General features: G+C 29.1%; 1 protein-coding gene and 2 long non-coding RNA genes across 4 annotated transcripts; 1 reads left to right on the top strand and 2 right to left on the bottom strand.

The window, feature by feature from the left end:
- The first annotated feature begins 842 nt into the window (after nt 1–842).
- On the top strand, nt 843–4,648 carry LOC109803550 (elongation factor 1-beta). The gene is made up of 6 exons (XM_020365171.3): nt 843–1,002; nt 1,145–1,261; nt 1,637–1,712; nt 2,754–2,862; nt 3,630–3,743; nt 4,089–4,648. Exons 1-6 carry the CDS (start codon nt 917–919, stop codon nt 4,250–4,252), a joined length of 666 nt encoding a protein of 221 aa, XP_020220760.1. The 5' UTR covers nt 843–916; the 3' UTR covers nt 4,253–4,648.
- An 8,232-nt stretch (nt 4,649–12,880) lies between these two features.
- On the bottom strand, nt 12,881–14,578 carry LOC145954274 (uncharacterized). 2 transcript variants are annotated; one of them, XR_014431465.1, is made up of 2 exons: nt 14,180–14,578; nt 12,881–13,140 (listed from the first exon to the last, which is right to left on the bottom strand). It is a non-coding gene; the product is annotated as an uncharacterized LOC145954274 (long non-coding RNA). The 2 variants fall into 2 exon arrangements; XR_014431464.1 differs by lacking the exon at nt 12,881–13,140 and adding an exon at nt 13,347–13,501.
- A 2,581-nt stretch (nt 14,579–17,159) lies between these two features.
- On the bottom strand, nt 17,160–18,944 carry LOC145954275 (uncharacterized). The gene is made up of 2 exons (XR_014431467.1): nt 18,460–18,944; nt 17,160–17,419 (listed from the first exon to the last, which is right to left on the bottom strand). It is a non-coding gene; the product is annotated as an uncharacterized LOC145954275 (long non-coding RNA).
- Between the last annotated feature and the right edge of the window lie 516 nt (nt 18,945–19,460).

Consider the following 19,460-nt stretch of genomic DNA (forward strand, 5'->3'; position numbering starts at 1 on the left):
CATGCATTCATTACTTTGCGTGGTTGGGTTAGGTTAGAAAGAGTCAAATGGTGACTTGTGATCAATAATGATATGATTTAATCTAGGAGAGAATAGTATTTGTATAATAGAAAGTTTAGATTTATTATATATATATATATATATATATATATATATATAATACAAACCACTCATTTTTTTGTGTGAATTTTTTTACTATTATTAAAAAGAATTAAATTATTTATTTCAAAAAATATAGATTCATTTGTAAAAAAAAACTACTAAAAATGACTTAATGGTAAATAATTAAAGTAATATATATAAAATTTTATGTCTTCATAAATCCTACACATTAAGAAAAAAAGAGAAATTCACCTGAAAAAAAATAAATATCTATATTCATTTTTCTGATTCGGATAAAATTGTTCTAACTATTTTTTTTATATTTTTTTTTATATGAGTGTCCTAACTAATGATTGGGTCTTTATATTTTAGTAAACTTTTCATTTTAGTATTTACATTTTAATTTCTTACTTTTCAAGTCTTATTACAATACTTATTGTACGTATTAAATTTCTGTTGGTAATTTTCTGTTAATGTAAAACCACCAAAAATAAAACATAAAATAGTTGTTCGGATAAAAACTAAAATATAGAAATTTTAACCATAAAAATTAAAATAAAAGTTGACACAATTACAAAAATCAAATTCACCAATTTTTTTTTTATAAAAAATAAATAAATTAGTTTAAAAAAATATACCCGTTAAAATTGGGTCAAATTGTGACTCATGTTTGATTGCAAGAGAATATACCTTTATTCACTTGCACCTGAACTAGGGTTTGTTCATAGTATAAATACCAATTATTCAGCAACAGCTTCTCCCTCTGTGACTTTTGCAAGACCCTTGTAGCCTCCCACTCGTCTCACTTCCCGAAATGGCCGTTACCTTCTCAAATCTCCACACTGACTCAGGTCTCAAGTCTCTCGACGACTTCCTATCTGGGAAGACCTATGTTTCTGGGTAACCAACTAATACCCACTCAATTTTCCCTTTTTTTTTTTTTTTTTCACCCCTTCATTTCTAGATTAAAAAAGTTTAAATCTTTAGCATTTATCTTTTTGTTTCAGTCTGATTCACCTTCTGGGTCTCACTGTGTTTTCAGGGATCAGTTCACAAAGGATGACATCAAAGTGTATGCTGCTGTTTTGGAGAAGCCGGGTGATGCTTTCCCCAGTGTTGCCAAGTGGTACGAGGTTGTCTCGTCTCACCTTGCTGCAAGGTTTGTTATTTTGCTCATATCTGCAATTGGGTGTCTTTTGTTTTCATCTTTTTCTGATTTAAGATTGGGGTTTATATGGATTTGTAAATGTGCATTTTTTTTTTCTTTAGAAATGTTATACTCTTTATAACACTCCTTGCTAATATTTTTTCTACTATCGATAGAAAATTACAAATTTTGGTGATCTTATCACTAGATCGCGAGGATATGTGTGAACTACAAAATTTCTGATTTCTAATATATTTCAAGGCAATAATGAAGAGCATTTTCAAAAGAGTGTTAGAGAGAGTGCTCTACAATTCCTTTTTTTTTTTTTTTTTTTTTTTTTTTTTAATTTTAATTATTAACTATTCTTGTTTTATTTTTTGTGTGAAGCTTCCCTGGCAATGCACAAGGGGTGAGATTCAGTGGCAAAGCTCCTGCTCCAGCTGAGGCTGCTCCTGCAAAACCGGTGTGTACATGCTTTGTTTTATTTGTTTCAACTTACTTAATGTTTGTGATGCATGCCGATGATTTTCATTTCAAATTGTATCCATAATTGTAGTTATTGATGCCGTTTTGATAATTGGTAAAATAGAAAACAAGAAAATGGTATTTGATTATGTATTCATGTTCATATGGTGTAATTCGACTTTGGGGGCAGTTTATGCTCTATAATTCTCCCTTGGCCGAACATAGTTGCACAAGTTATTACAAAGGGTAAATTACAAATTACGTCATGGTGTTTTGATGTTATTTCCCATAACACCTCATGCATAAAGTTTGTTATAAAACCTAGTTCCCTTCAAGTTTTGGGTTAGAATAGAAATATGCTAAATTCAGTAGTCCCCAGCCATTTTTTTTTTGGCTTTTTCCATGACTTAAGTTTCTAATTTACCTATAACTTGTTCATTCTAACCCGGACTTTTGGGAGTCATGTGTTACAAGACAAGCCTCATGTATGAAAATATATAATGGATGAAATATCAAGTTGGTTTATTTGTAATTTACTTTACCCTATCACATGATATGCTTTGCATGTTAATTATTGAGTGATGGGAAATGTAGAGTGGAAATATAATTTGTATGATTAAAAAAGAAGGTGAAAGCAAACTGAAGAGGGATGTGATATTTAAATTTTTTTAAAATATAGTATATTTTTCTCTTTTTTTTCTCTTTCTTTTTCTTTTAAAGTAAGTGCTTCATTTCTCTTCATCGAACACCCGTTGATTTGGAATTCTGGGGTTGGAGTGTCAGGCAAGGGTTTGAATGAAGTGATGTGTCCTCTAAAGCATTCTACTCATTGCTCAAAAGTTTCCTAAACTAGTAAACATTGTTAGCATCATAAGCTATTCCACATCATTTCTCCAAACATTTTCTAAGATATGTTATGACTACAAATGGTTGATTATTGTTGTTTTAGTTTAGTACCCTTACCAATGTATATTAGCCAATTAGGTCAAGTGAAGACTTCAACCAGTCTGATTATTTGGATTTTATTTGAATTTTCCAGGCTGCTGAAGATGATGATGACCTTGATCTCTTTGGCGATGAGACAGAGGAAGACAAGAAGGCGGCAGAGGAAAGGGAGGCTGCTAAGAAGCCTGCCAAGAAGAAAGAGAGTGAGATGCCTTTAAACTCTCGACTTAATTTTTGCTTTTTGTGAAAACACTTCATATAAATAATATATTGAGAAAAATGTAGTTGAGTTTATATAAGGTTTAATAGATCATTTGGTTCTTGAACTTTTTTTGGAATTTTCAATTTAGGTTCTTTGACTAAAAAAATTTGTATTTAGGTCTTTCACCTTTTTATAATTTTGAGATTTAGTCCCCGAGGTTGAAAATTTGTTCAACAATTTGTGAAATTTTTGAAAATATTCTTTATATTCTCATACTAGGACAACCACATTAGATAATTATTCCATGTCATCATTTATATGTTTTAATCCCCATGTGGTAAAATTCCTTATTATTATATAATTATTATGATATGATTAGGGAGATTACGAGAGAATTTCACATACGGTTGATAACTTGGAATGATAATTTGATATGATTGTCTAGGTATGAGGATATAAAAAATATTTTGTAAAATTTCACGGATCATTAACGAATGTGTAACTCACCCCAGGGACTAAATTACAAAAATATAAAAACATAAAAGACCTAATTATAATATTTTTTAGTTTAGAGACTTGAATTAAAAATTACCGAAAAGTTTATGGATCAAATGATGTATCAAACCTTTATATAACCCACTTCATTGCCTGTTGTATGGGAGCTAGGAGTATTTAGTTATATGGTGAAATTGCATTATTGTATTTGCTCCTGCTTTTGTTGTTTCCCAACCAAAAGCGCTTAAAACAATCAACAATTGGCTGTTTTAGGTGGCAAGTCTTCTGTTCTGCTCGATGTCAAGCCTTGGGATGATGAGACAGACATGAAGAAGCTGGAGGAGGCTGTTCGTAGTGTTGAGATGCCTGGTCTATTGTGGGGAGCATGTATGTTAAACTTAGTTTTTTTCCCCTCTAAAATATCTTGTGTTTGTTTACTACAGACACTCTGTTTGGATAAACTTATCTCCAGGAGAAAAAATAAGAAGGAAAAATGAAATAATTTTTTTCATAAGCTAAAACTAGCTTATTAAAAGCATAAGTTAATTTGTAATTGTTTAGGGAAGCTATATGAAAAAGCTTCTACAAATTAGTTTATGCACAAACTAATTTTAGTTCTCGGAATTTTTTTTTTCATTTTTTCTTCCTATTATTTCAGAAGTGCTTCTGGAGAAGTTTATCTAAACACGTTCATATTATGATGTGAACTAAATGTTTTATTGGTGGATACAGCCAAACTGGTTCCTGTGGGTTATGGAATCAAGAAGTTGCAGATCATGTTGACCATTGTTGATGATCTAGTATCTGTGGACTCACTTATTGAGGAGCATCTGACAGTTGAGCCTGTCAACGAGTATGTCCAAAGCTGTGACATTGTGGCATTCAACAAAATTTAAGTTGTTGAACTTCAGCGTAGCCATTTTGAAGCGGCCCAATAGCTTGTGTTTCTTTGATAAGTCTCAACCACTTCCTTCTAAATCATTCATGCCTAGTTTGTGTTTCAGTGGTGGTTTTTTGTTACTAGAATTCTGAGAAGTAAAAGAAATATATATTCTGAATATGTTGTGGTGTTGTTGCATCTAATGTTATATTCTCTCTTGAAAAAATGTTGGTGTGTGTGGTATTAACACTAATCAGTGAGGGTGTCTGTTTAATTGTAGACACAACAGTTACACACAACCTCCTTTTATTTGTTTACATAGCACCTGATTGGAGGTGATATTCACACTGACACACTCTTTGATTAGTTAAGTTTATTAGAAAACACAAAAGTTGGTGGATTTTACAACTTATTTATGATTCTCCTAATTTTGTATTTTTTAATAAATTCTAACCAATAAGTGTATTGAGAGGAGTGTGATAAGAGTATGTTGTTAGCATTCTTCACTCTTATAAATTCTTAGTATTTTAAGCGGCCTAGGAAATAAATAATTTTTGCCTCCCATTGGTCCTTTACTGTTGATATTTCACAATGATTCAATTAATTTTAAAAAATTAACTCTTTTTGGACTTTTCACTCTACGAACTTATGTTTTTATGAATTTATATATAATTTGATCATTTATGTAATTTAATTTGATTTAGTACTAATGAACTAACTTTTATTATTGTAGTTTGCTGATTTGTTTTATTATGGAGTTGAAATATTTGTGTTAAGAGTATTATTTAATGCATACATGTAATTAATAGTTTTTTTTAATGTTATTTTTTTTATTAAAGGTAAACTTTTACAATTTTTTTAATATTATGTTATTAATATAATTTTTTTAAAGTGAGTTCAATTTTTGTCTTTGTTAGATAATACTTAAGTACATCTTTAAGTACTCATAGAACTTTGAGGTCTGCATTGGTCCTACTAAGCTTTTGGAGTCTATTTTGCCTAAACTTTTTATAAGAAAAAAAAATCAAGTTCATCGGTAGGAGGCTTCACGAGTCTATGCACACCCGAGTTTAACAACCTTGAATTTACCCATCGTTGTTTGACTAATGAAAATAATTGAATTTAATTTCCATACACTATTAATATAGAACATGTTTAACAACTATCGAAAGGGAATAGTTTTTTTTATTTATTTTTTATTATTATTATTTTTTATATAAATTTGTATGTTGCATGTAAAAGAAGAAATGAAATTGACTTTACATGATATTTTATTCACATTCTAATTTGCTCAATGCATAGGGAAGAAGAATATAAACTTGTGCTTTACATATATTTTAAGGGAGTTGCAATCATATTCTTGGAGAGGTTTCAATATATTTTTGTGGACCAATAAAAAAATTTAAAAATGTCAATTTAATTATAGAATAAGTAATCTAAATTATATTATATAATAAAAACGTAATATAAAGTTATAGAGATTAAAACTATAAGATTGCAAGGATGCTATAAAAACATTAAAACTAAGAAAATAAATAACAAATAATAAAAGTGAAAAACTAATTTACACTATAGAAACTCACAAATTTAAGATGAAAAGAAAAAAATATGCTAAAATTTTTTAAAACTAAGCTTTTTTAGTATATAATGATATTATTACGAAGAAAACTAGACATTATATAATAGAAATAGAATGACTAAATAATTTAGAAAGAAAATAGAAGGATAAAATGCCTAAGAAAATATATAAATAATTAAAAAATATAAATAAATTATTTAAAATAAGAGATTTAAAATGAAACTGTACCGGTATACCTCAATTAAGAAGGGTATCATAAAATTTTCCACATTTTAATTGTTGTTTGGCTCTTTGATAGGCATTTGGTGCTATTTTACTCTTTGATATACTTTTAAAATAAAATAATTTTATGATTAAAAATACAATAATAATAATAAATTAATTAATTAACTAATGCTAACATAAAGAATATTTATTTTTTAAAATAAAATTATGATTTAAAAATTAACTTTCATTTCTATTTTTCTTTTACTAAATAACATTTTTATTCTATTTTTTAATTTTTTTTCTCTTCATTTCCTTTCTCTTTACCGAATAAAGTACAAATGCTTATTATACGCATTTCACACACTATTCTTAAATTCAACTAAAATAAATTCTCTCACAACCACTTTATATGTACACTTATTTTAAGTATATGATCCTTGCCTTTTATCTTTATTTTTAAATTAATTTTCAGTATTTTTTAAGAAATTACTATCGTTAAAGATAATATCATATCAAATTTTTTTTATTTATTATAAATCTAAAATCTAATTTATATATTTAAATTTACTCATGTTTTTATTTTAATTATAATATATAATATACAAATTCATACGAGAGGGGTTAAGTTAGTCTTTCTTTCTGTTTTTTTTAGCTTTCGTTAGTTTACCAAAAAAAAAATTACACTAGTTAAATTTTGTACATGTTATCTAAAATTTAGATATTTACACATTTTAAATATCATACTATACTTTAAAATAAAATAATATGATGAATTATTAATGATTTTAGAATCATGTGAAATTTGATATATTTGATCTTAACTATTATATCACATAATTTAACAATTAAATTGAATAACTTTATATTATAAAAAATCATTGAAAATATAAGATTTAAGTGATACTTACACATATTTTATACGTCATATTATATGTTTAAATAAAATAATGTAATGAACTAGTAATTGATTTTGCAATTATGTGAAATTTGATATATACGATCTTAACTATTATATCACAAAATTAAATAGTGAGATTGATTAAATTTATATTATACAAAAAAAAATATTGAAAGTATAAGATTTAGTGAATATTTAAACATATTTTAAATATTATATCATATGTTAAAATAAAATATTGTGATGAACTAATAATAAATAATTTCTAAATCATGTGAAATTTGATATACATAATCTTAAATATAATAGTACACAATTTAATGGTTAGATTGGTTAAATATATATTATATAAAAAATATTGAAAGTATACGATTTGATAGATATTTACACATTTTAAATGTCATATTATCATTAAAATGAAAAATTGTGATGAACTAGTAAATAATTTTCAAATCATGTAAAATTTGATATAGATGATCTTAATTATAATATCAAATAATTTAATGATTAGATTAATTAAATTTATATTATACAAAATAATATTAAAAGTATAAGATTTAATATAAATTAAAGTTACATTTTGTGCCAAAAAAATCCCGACTCGTATATATATAGGTTTTTTTTTATAGTATTTGACCTTGTAGGATTATTGAAAATTGACATTTGAAATAATAAAAACTAAATAAATAATTGATAATTGTAACGGACAGTGGATACTTTTCCATAGATAATTCATGATTTTATCTTATCCTCGTTTACTCATACCATATTCTTCTTTTTTATTTTTATTTTGAGAAATCAATTTAATTTTATTAATGTACAAAAGACACTTCATGTCTGTATGAATTATTTAAAAAATCAAAATAATAAAAATACACGTAATTATTGAGTGAAATTTACAAGAAAGAGTAAAAATATTATAACTTATTAGTGGAATTGAGATTTTTCTTGTTAAATCATTTGCTCCTCAAACTTTTAAGTTCTCAAGTTTAAATTTTGTGTTTGTAAGGATAAATAATTTTTAATTTTATTTTTATCATTTAAAAATTTAAGGATAAAATTATCTGAAAAAATACGTATATCAAATCATCATCTTTATATATGTTATAGATTAAGTTATGATTATATTAATTTCTATATATATTTTTTTTTACAAATTCAATCCTCAAGTTCAAAGAAATATTATATTTGATTAAAAACGAAAGAAATATTACATTAGCATAAATAATAAGAATTTTCAGAAAAAAACAAGGGAGAAACAAAACTTCGAATATAAATAGAAGAATGGTCATTATCAAAAAATCTTAAATCATCTTCAAGACACACCAACAAAGCTTAATGTATAATAGGATTCATTGATTCGATAATTTTTTTAATTCTTTTTTTTTTCCTATTTCCTTTTCATCAATCATCAATGACAAATAGGAAATGAGAATACGCTAGGTCAGGTCAAACTTTAAATATATAAATTATGTATGTTCTGTAAAATTTAAGTTTAAGTCTGACCTATTATCTATCATAATTTTTTTTATAAGTCTAATCTGATCTTTTCAAAGCCTGTCATGACCTATTAGATTATTTAAACTATTACTGTTAATTAGGTCAATAAACTTAATTTTAAAAATCAATAAAATTATTTTTTAAATATAATTTACTCAGTATTATTAAAATTTAAATCTTAAGAGAAATATAGGAAAAAATTGAATCATTCTTTATTGAAGGGACAATTCATGTGTTAACATGTATGTTGATGTACACTCATATATAGGTCATAAACTTATAAACTTACAATGAAAAAAATAATTGTACAAAAATATTTTAAATATTGATAATTTATTTTTTTTATAAATTTATTTGTTTATTTATATTTTTAATAATATATATTAAATTTTTTATTATATTATATAAATAAATAAGTTGACCTATCAAACCTAATTAACTTCTCTATAAGTCTAAGCCTAACCTTTTTATATAAATAAACATTTTTAAAAGGTTAAACTTGATCTTTTTATCAAATAAGTTAGGCCAAACCAGACTTTAAAGATGTCAGGTAATAGAACCCTATTTAAGGCCTGACCTATTTCAATCCCTAATATCAAACGAGCCTTTGGTGACACTGGTAGTGAAAGAGAAAGGATGGTAAGTGAAGAATTGTACTAGTGTTACATATGAGATGATTATACGATGTTGTATGTAACCACCCACTATAGTCGTCACACTACGGAACAATACAACTAAACAACTAGAAATGTATACTAAAATAGTATAACATGAATATAATATATATATATATATATATATATATACACACACACACACACACACACCACTATGGACCAAAGGTGGCCTAACATGCCACACAATATATACAACGGTCTACAAAATAAACTCTATCATTCGAGGTAGTCAACAAAATATAACTCTCTAGCTCCTACCACCAAGTGGCCTCCATCAGCTAACACCAGTCTATCCCTGCCCTGCTTCCATATATCATATGATCATCACAGTCCAAACTATATGGAAACATGGAAGGGTAAGCTAGTGATAATAAATAACACATATATAGAAAAATAACTTAACATCACTATCATCATCATCATCAACTAGTTCAACATACAACACACAACACATAAACAACATATATATCAACAACACCTTCACAACACATCAACACATACAACTCATACCATCACAATATCAACTCATCAACACATATGCATCATCATGCATTTAAACTCGGAGATCTCCTACAACACAAGGTGAGCAATTTAAGTGCTAGGTCCTACTGAATCGACAACACATAACCTTTTTGGGCTTACTAGATAAACAAAAAATTTGGATAAAAATCCACAACATGATAACGATTTCTCAGACTTTGTCACTTAAATAAGAAAGTATAGTACTATGTTAGGATAAGACAACTGGGTTTAGGCCTACCACGACATTAGTTAGCTCAACTAACCCACCTATGGGATTAGCCTACTGACTACCTCCAAATATTATAATCCTTCGATACTCGGTTATGAACTAAGTTCTCGATTTTATACTTTACTCGAATTGACCGCTTGTAATCGGTATAGCTCGACCTAACCCCTATATCGTGGTCGCTTTATACATGTGTACCTCGACCTTACCCACACTTGGGACCAACTAAGTTCTAGAGGAGAAAAACACGTCATCCACTCCAAGGGACAACTTTTCGAGGAGGGTTTTTCAACAAATTGGGATTTTAGAGCACCACAACTATCTCAATTCGCACAATGAGATGAACAACTTAAAAAATATCTCTCCTAGTCCCAATGATCAATAACTCATCATCACAGCACAACAACACAATTATCATCTCATCATCTCATTCAACTCACAACTCAAAAATCATAGTCATCTCAACAACTTAGATACCATCTCTACACATCTACATAACTAGGGTTCAACATGCTATTCTCAACTCACAATTATGTTTTCTCATCATACTACAACAATCATCATTATTCAACACTTTATCATTTATATCAGCACACAAAATTTTCATCACATAATACAAATCATACTACATATTTATAACTCATCTATCATGCCAGCTTACACACATAAATCAACCTAAGCATCCAAAACAACTTTCAACTTAATCCCAATCACTTATTGGGAAATGGAAACCTTCACATAAAACAACATAAATGAAGTTATACTACTCCTATCATTTTCATTCTTGTCTTATATGAAAAACAAGAATATTTCCTACAACTCTCATGAAGACATCAAGTCCTAATTTTATCATCTACCTTGTTAAAAAATGTAAAAACCGCAACAACTAGCCTAAATCCTGACAGCTTGACCTTTGCTCACTAAAAGGGTTATAATTGGAGTTCTAGACCTCTTTTTTGGGTGATTCCAACTCCATTGGAAATCTAACATCCAAGGATACAACTTTCATGAAGATTCCAAGACTAAATTCGGTTATCTACCCTTTGTGCCACAGAGTTCAATTCCGCACTCCAACTCTAACTTTCTGCCAACTTCGTTTTCTCCTAGAGCTGCATCGCCCAACTTGGAGTTGCAGCACGAGATCTCTGCCAGATCAATTCCTCCTAGAGCTGCAATGCCCAACCTAGAGTTGTAGTGCCAGATCTCAGCCTCCCTATTTTCTCTCACAGCTGTAGTGCTGGTTCAACGCTCCAGTGTTGAGTGTAGATCTTTCTGCACTTTCATGGCTTCCCACACTCGTTTTTCCTATAATCCATCAAAAACCTACAATCTAAAGAGACCCAGCCCATGCAACTACACAAATACACCGCTACTAACCACATGCAACACAAAAACTCCAAGAAACACAACATGCAACTTCAAAATTAACTCTAATCATCACATTCTTCAAGCAACTCAAAAACCCCACTTTCTACTTCCACTTACTCCAATTTAATTAACATGCAACCAACAATTTGTTGTAATAGTAAAACATTTCATTCCAAAATCAACAAATTCTAGCTTTCCTTACCTCAATTGAAGCTCTGAGCAAGAAAAAAGAGTTTTTGAGCTACCACAGACGGAAGGAGAAAGAAGAAGAAAAGAACAGGGATGAGAATCTGACTTCGGAGCTTCGAAGCTTCCTGGTCTAACTAATGCTCAACACCTTTTGAGAATCCAAAAAGTAAGAGTGTATAAGAAAACAAAAGAATTAGAATGAAGAAAGGAGAGAAAGAAGTCGTAGGTCTCACATTATAAGGTGGGATAATGTTATTTGTGCTTATTGTGAAGAAGACTTGTGCTTGCGACCCCAACAACACAATAGAAATGGAGTGTCACTATTATTCAATGATGCAATAACAACTATTTGGATCACACAGTTTGATTCAACGTGTTCAATTTGCTTGAAAAGATTTGAAGTAGGGTGTGTAGCCACAAAGACAACATATGACCACATTTATCATTCAGATTGCATTTTGCAATGGTTCTTGACCATAACTAATGTCCTCTTTGTTGTCTTCAACTTCCACCTTATTATCAACAACATGCTAATATTTTTAGATAAATTAACCATACAAGTCAGACAATTCTAATGTTATTTTTTAACTTTCTCTTTTTTCTAATGTGTTCATTAATTATTATTTTTAGATAAGATCGGGAACCTACTCTTCTACAATGTTTTATTTTTGTCAAGAAATGCTCTAATTTTAATAATATAAAAAAAGTTTTTACTTTCAATTTTATCGATTATAGAATGGGATCCATTTTTTTATTTTATTTTAAATTTCATCCGATAGAAAAGGATGTGTTAGTAATAAATTGAGAATTGTTTTCGTATTCACAATTCTAAGTTAAATTGCATCATCAACACATATAAAGACTTACGTTTAACAAACCATATAATATTAAACAAACCAAAAATAAACATTATCTTAATAGAAAGGTATAAAATTCGTCGTTCTCATTTAAATAACAGATAATCTTTTCTAATGTGTTATGATAACATATTATATCAAATTTGTTATAATCTATTGCTCTCTTAAATTGGAGAGTAAGCATTCATTTGATATCATAACAAAATAAAAATATGTTTTTATATTCATACATTTAAATTGAATTACATTATCACCATATATATATATATATATATATATATATATCAGATTTTATATTCAATATTTTCTAATATATTTTGATAATATATTATACTAAATCTGTTATAATCTATTATTCTTTAGAGTTTGTTTTCCTTTACCTTTTCTTGAATCAACATGATGTTATTTACTCTCTTAAAATGGTAACATGCATAAAAGTTTTAAATTTTCATGATATTTAGTTTGTTTATTTCTCTCTCGAACACTCTTTACATTATATTTTTTTAGTTCGTATATGTGACACCCTCTACCCCAACATCATTAATAAACATAAACTATATTTATAAAAGATTTTCATAGATTGATATAAAACAATAAGTATCATAAGGTAGAAGATGCACATTCATAAATTCATTAACATATATATATAACTTAAGAAGTCATAATAAAACAAAGATTATAAATCAATCCCAGTAAAGGTGGCAGTGCCTCCTAGTTAGGAATCAACTTATAATTTATTTAAATTACACAAGAAAAGAAAATGTTTTTAGAATAAGAAAAACATGAGATAAATCCTAGCTAAACCCGATGTCACATCCTATCAGAGCATGCCCCAAGAAACCTTTAGGCCTCATCACCAACATCCTCATAATGATGAACACCTGCAACATAAAATTTAAACATATACAGAAAAAAAAACAACAAGGGAGTGAGAAACATCTCACTCAGTTGTAGATGAAGAAATAAAAGTTAAATAGCACACACACACGCAATATAATTCACATATATAATCAATCTCACATATGCTTATGTATAATGATTTTCTTGACTTGACTCACTAATGTATGCATGTGGCGCCATACGGAAGTTTCAGAATTTATCACTGGTGACCCAAAGGTACACCTATCACTGGTGTTCATACACCTCGTTAGCATGTTACATCACTGGTGTCCCGAAGGCACACCTATCACTGGTGATCATACACCTTGTTAGCATCACTGGTATGCGGCCTCAGCGGCACACCTGGAATAATATATGCATATGATGCATGTCATACATTCATAGACTCAACATTTAGCATATTACACATATAAGATTCATATTTCATAATTATGATTTATTTTATTAATCCAACTTTAATAGTCCAATAGTCCAACAGTCCAATAGTCCAACGGTCCAATAGTCCAACGGTCCAATAGTTCAACAGTTCAACGGTCCATTCATGGATCGTAGGTCACAAGTCATGAGTACATATTTCATACAGTCATATCCTCATAGGTCCGCATAGGTCTCATATATACTTCATATACTCAAGTCATAATAAGATCTTCATAAGTTCGCATAGGTATTTTTATTCTAAAACTTATTCTTTTTTTTAACATCAATTACATATTTATTAATAATAATATATTAAGATCTTTTAAGTAAAGTAGGAAGCTTAAAAGGTAATATAAGATAATAAGGAGGCTCAGCCTTCCATTTAAATAACAGATTACAAATTTATAAATACTTAGGAGGCTTAGCCTTCCATTCAAATAATAGATTCTAATATGTAAATAAATAGGATATAAAACAAATCACATCAATAATACATATTCAAAGAAATAAATAGCAAGCAAGAGATTGGGAGCCAATCCAACAAACAAACTATTTAACAATTATTCCCACACCCCCAAGCAAGGTTTCCCACTCCCCCCTTACCTGGATAAGTAGGAGTTGGAACTAGCGCAATAACTCTCTAAAAACTTGGGCAGAATCTCCTCTTCTCTTTCCTTAAAAAGGAATCGGAATTAGGGCAGAATCTCTTCCTCTTTCTCCTTAAACACGGCACTGGAGCAGAACCTCCTTTTCTTTCTCCTTCTCTCTCTTACTTTCTCTCTCTATTTCTCCAGAATTTCCTTCTCTCTAGAATTCTAAATTTTCAAAACCTTAGGCTCCTATTTATAGAAATTTTAAAGTTACTATGCACTATGCACTATTCATTAAAATAATATTATAAGTTACTATGCACTATTCATTAAAATATTAAAATTAATTAAAAAATTGAAACTTGCTTCCCTCGTGGTTTCCTTAGCAGCCATTTACTATTCACATATACGTATACGTGAATAGTAAAATACGTATATCTAAATAGTAAAAATACGTATACATAAATAGTAAAATACGTATACGTAAATAGTAAAATACGTATACGTAAATAGTAAAATACGTATAAAAATATGATAATCCTTCTAATAATCTCAATACATAAGAATAAAATTTTTTGGGATGTTACATTACTCCCCTCCTTTTAGAAATTTCGTCCTCGAAATTTTTGCAATGATAAACTTTTCGCTTCTTACTTCTAATTCTTATGCAACCTCACTACCTTACTTATACAACTCTATCAATTTCATCAAATGATTTCTAAGGGTAAGACAAATAACCTTGACAAGCCTATCCATATAAACAAAATCAATCTCTTAAGTGTCTCAGACAAATCTATCACTAAAGTCTTATCCATTCACCATTTTACTTCCAACATGGAGCGTCCAAGTGCTACAAAATTCTTAAAGACTTATAGTATGCTAATCACAAGTATACAATTGCTTCACTCCTCTCTTCATCATAGGTCACAATACTTCCGCTGCGCTACTCTGATACATCGTAGTAGTTCTTAAATAAAAGAGTACTCTTATATTCTTCCTCTAAAATCATTTTTCTTAATTCAAAATTACTAAGCGCCCAAATTTATTCTTGCATCTCAAAACAACATCAATTTCTATTTAGAAAAGGTTAATCATATTCCTACTAATATTTTCCACTTGGTTCACTAGGAAAGGCTCTAACCCCTGAGCTTCTATAATCTTATTCACTAATTCACTAGTTATTTTCAATCATACTCAATTCAATATTCCTAGAGGTAATCTCACACATCAATCATAAGTCTCTAAATTCTTCAATCAAATCCAATTCTTAAATAATCAAAAATAATATATTAGTGATCATCGTAATCAAGGGATCTATCACAATATTGATATTACTTCTATAATCATCTATAAAGATCAAACACCTAAGCATGTTAACTAGATACACATATCAAATCACTAATTTTACTATTCCATCTACAACCAAGTCAAACCTCTATCCATCACCTTATTCTATATCCTCATATCTTGTTACCAATATGAATCAACTAATTGTATTTCTCCAATTTCTCTCAATGATCCACTTGTTATTCGAGTCATACCTAATTTTTCACCACTAGGAGTAATCTCACAAGTCAGACTTAAATTCTTAAAAAGATCCATCTTTCTAATCATAAGGAAAATATAAAGGTTTTCTAATCAAAACATCAATTACCACAATGGCTTTGGCCAAATAACTAATAAGATCAAAATCTTATTTCTTAAGAAGTTTCTAACTATCTCTTTTGGTCAATAAATATTTAAAACTGAATACCTCAAGCTTAGAATCATATAGGTAATGTCTCCAATTCAAGGTCATGAGTAAGGTAATTCCTCTCATGAATTCTCAATTTTCTAGAAGTATAAGCTATTATTTGATCCATTTTGCATTCACATTCTATCCAAATCTACCTTAGGAACATAAATATATACCACAAAAGACTTACTAAAATCTAGTAGTATTAACATTAGTCAATTCTTATCCTTGCATTGCCTACTAACCCAAAAACATTATTATACAGCCTAACTTCTCTTTTAAACAACTACCAAAGAAAACAACACATCCCACGTGATCTCAACCTATCACCAAAGAAAGCTAAGTGATTAAACTACAACTCTTATGAAGACATCAGAATTTAAAAGGATCATCTTCTTAGCTAAAAATTCAAAAATCACCACAGATATATTCAATGCTTACAACTAGACCTTTGCTCATCAAAGTAACTATAACGGGAGTGCAAACATCCCCTACACACTAATGCATCAACATCTAAGCCACAAAATACCTCAATCCTTCCAAACTTACTTCTTACCACCTCAAATTTAAATCAAATTTTCTCACCACAAATTTAAACCAAACGATTCACATATTCGTATAAAAAAAAAACTTAGAAAATATGCGGCTATCAAATTCTAGAAATCATCAATTCTTCAATTTCTCCTTAAAAAAAAAAAATACCAAAACCCCATTTCTCGACATATGTCATCCTTGAATTCAATCGCTACAACTATAGCTTCCAAAAATTTCACTAATCGTAAACTCTTAGTACACTTAAAATAAATCCATGTCTTATTCAAATCTAAGGCCTCAATAATTCCTATAATATTAGCACAGTATCTCGTCTATTATTCACACATATGCTTTCAACACAAGCCATATCACTAAACCACTACTTCTTACGTAAGCAAGAAATATCAAACAAATAAGCGATTATCAAAGAAGCAATCAAAAATAGCATTCATCAAAATCTATCATACAAATCCTGAGAACACATTGCACACAAATAACAACATAATCAATCATCACATTAGCACATCAATCAACTCATCACATTATTAATCTACCAAACAAGCATAGTAGACTCATAACTCACGGCCGATTGGATCGGCCTGCTCTGATACCACTAAATGTGACACCCTCTACCCCAACATCATTAATAAACATAAACTATATTTATAAAAGATTTTCATAGATTGATATAAAACAATAAGTATCATAAGGTAGAAGATGCACATTCATAAATTCATTAACATATATATATAACTTAAGAAGTCATAATAAAACAAAGATTATAAATCAATCCCAGTAAAGGTGGCAGTGCCTCCTAGTTAGGAATCAACTTATAATTTATTTAAATTACACAAGAAAAGAAAATGTTTTTAGAATAAGAAAAACATGAGATAAATCCTAGCTAAACCCGATGTCACATCCTATCAGAGCATGCCCCAAGAAACCTTTAGGCCTCATCACCAACATCCTCATAATGATGAACACCTGCAACATAAAATTTAAACATATACAGAAAAAAAAAACAACAAGGGAGTGAGAAACATCTCACTCAGTTGTAGATGAAGAAATAAAAGTTAAATAGCACACACACACGCAATATAATTCACATATATAATCAATCTCACATATGCTTATGTATAATGATTTTCTTGACTTGACTCACTAATGTATGCATGTGGCGCCATACGGAAGTTTCAAAATTTATCACTGGTGACCCAAAGGTACACCTATCACTGGTGTTCATACACCTCGTTAGCATGTTACATCACTGGTGTCCCGAAGGCACACCTATCACTGGTGATCATACACCTTGTTAGCATCACTGGTATGCGGCCTCAGCGGCACACCTGGAATAATATATGCATATGATGCATGTCATACATTCATAGACTCAACATTTAGCATATTACACATATAAGATTCATATTTCATAATTATGATTTATTTTATTAATCCAACTTTAATAGTCCAATAGTCCAACAGTCCAATAGTCCAACGGTCCAATAGTCCAACGGTCCAATAGTTCAACAGTTCAACGGTCCATTCATGGATCGTAGGTCACAAGTCATGAGTACATATTTCATACAGTCATATCCTCATAGGTCCGCATAGGTCTCATATATACTTCATATACTCAAGTCATAATAAGATCTTCATAAGTTCGCATAGGTATTTTTATTCTAAAACTTATTCTTTTTTTTAACATCAATTACATATTTATTAATAATAATATATTAAGATCTTTTAAGTAAAGTAGGAAGCTTAAAAGGTAATATAAGATAATAAGGAGGCTCAGCCTTCCATTTAAATAACAGATTACAAATTTATAAATACTTAGGAGGCTTAGCCTTCCATTCAAATAATAGATTCTAATATGTAAATAAATAGGATATAAAACAAATCACATCAATAATACATATTCAAAGAAATAAATAGCAAGCAAGAGATTGGGAGCCAATCCAACAAACAAACTATTTAACAATTATTCCCACACCCCCAAGCAAGGTTTCCCACTCCCCCCTTACCTGGATAAGTAGGAGTTGGAACTAGCGCAATAACTCTCTAAAAACTTGGGCAGAATCTCCTCTTCTCTTTCCTTAAAAAGGAATCGGAATTAGGGCAGAATCTCTTCCTCTTTCTCCTTAAACACGGCACTGGAGCAGAACCTCCTTTTCTTTCTCCTTCTCTCTCTTACTTTCTCTCTCTATTTCTCCAGAATTTCATTCTCTCTAGAATTCTAAATTTTCAAAACCTTAGGCTCCTATTTATAGAAATTTTGAAGTTACTATGCACTATGCACTATTCATTAAAATAATATTATAAGTTACTATGCACTATTCATTAAAATATTAAAATTAATTAAAAAATTGAAACTTGCTTCCCTCGTGGTTTCCTTAGCAGCCATTTACTATTCACATATACGTATACGTGAATAGTAAAATACGTATATGTAAATAGTAAAAATACGTATACATAAATAGTAAAATACATATACGTAAATAGTAAAATACGTATACGTAAATAGTAAAATACGTATAAAAATATGATAATCCTTCTAATAATCTCAATACATAAGAATAAAATTTTTTGGGATGTTACAGTATATAATCACTAAAAGAGATATTTATTTATTATTACTAAAAGACAAATGAAAAAATACCAATACTCTAAAATTGGGCTTAAGAGATAGATCCTAACAAAATTTTCCAGAGCAAAGAAGTTTGTCTTATACCAGGTACCTGTTGATTTGTAGGTAAGCTATAGATACTTTATCATAATCATAAATAGTAGAAATGAAAGGTCCACAAGTAGTTCGACCAAAATTAGTTCCTCTATGGTACATATAATAATGTTGAAAAGTTTCAACTCGCTAGGAAAAACGTGCCATGACAACCATCCACTCCAATTCTTGGTTCAAATTTTTGGTTTTGCCTTACAGCTATCAAATACAAAAAAAATTAAAAATAATATAAAAAAATCTTCGTTTATATCTATCTCTACAAGCGATTGACATTAATTTTATTAA

This window comes from Cajanus cajan, chromosome 2 (assembly GCF_000230855.2).
Source record: "Cajanus cajan strain Asha chromosome 2, NIPB_CcT2T_4, whole genome shotgun sequence".
Lineage (NCBI taxonomy): Eukaryota > Viridiplantae > Streptophyta > Magnoliopsida > Fabales > Fabaceae > Cajanus > Cajanus cajan.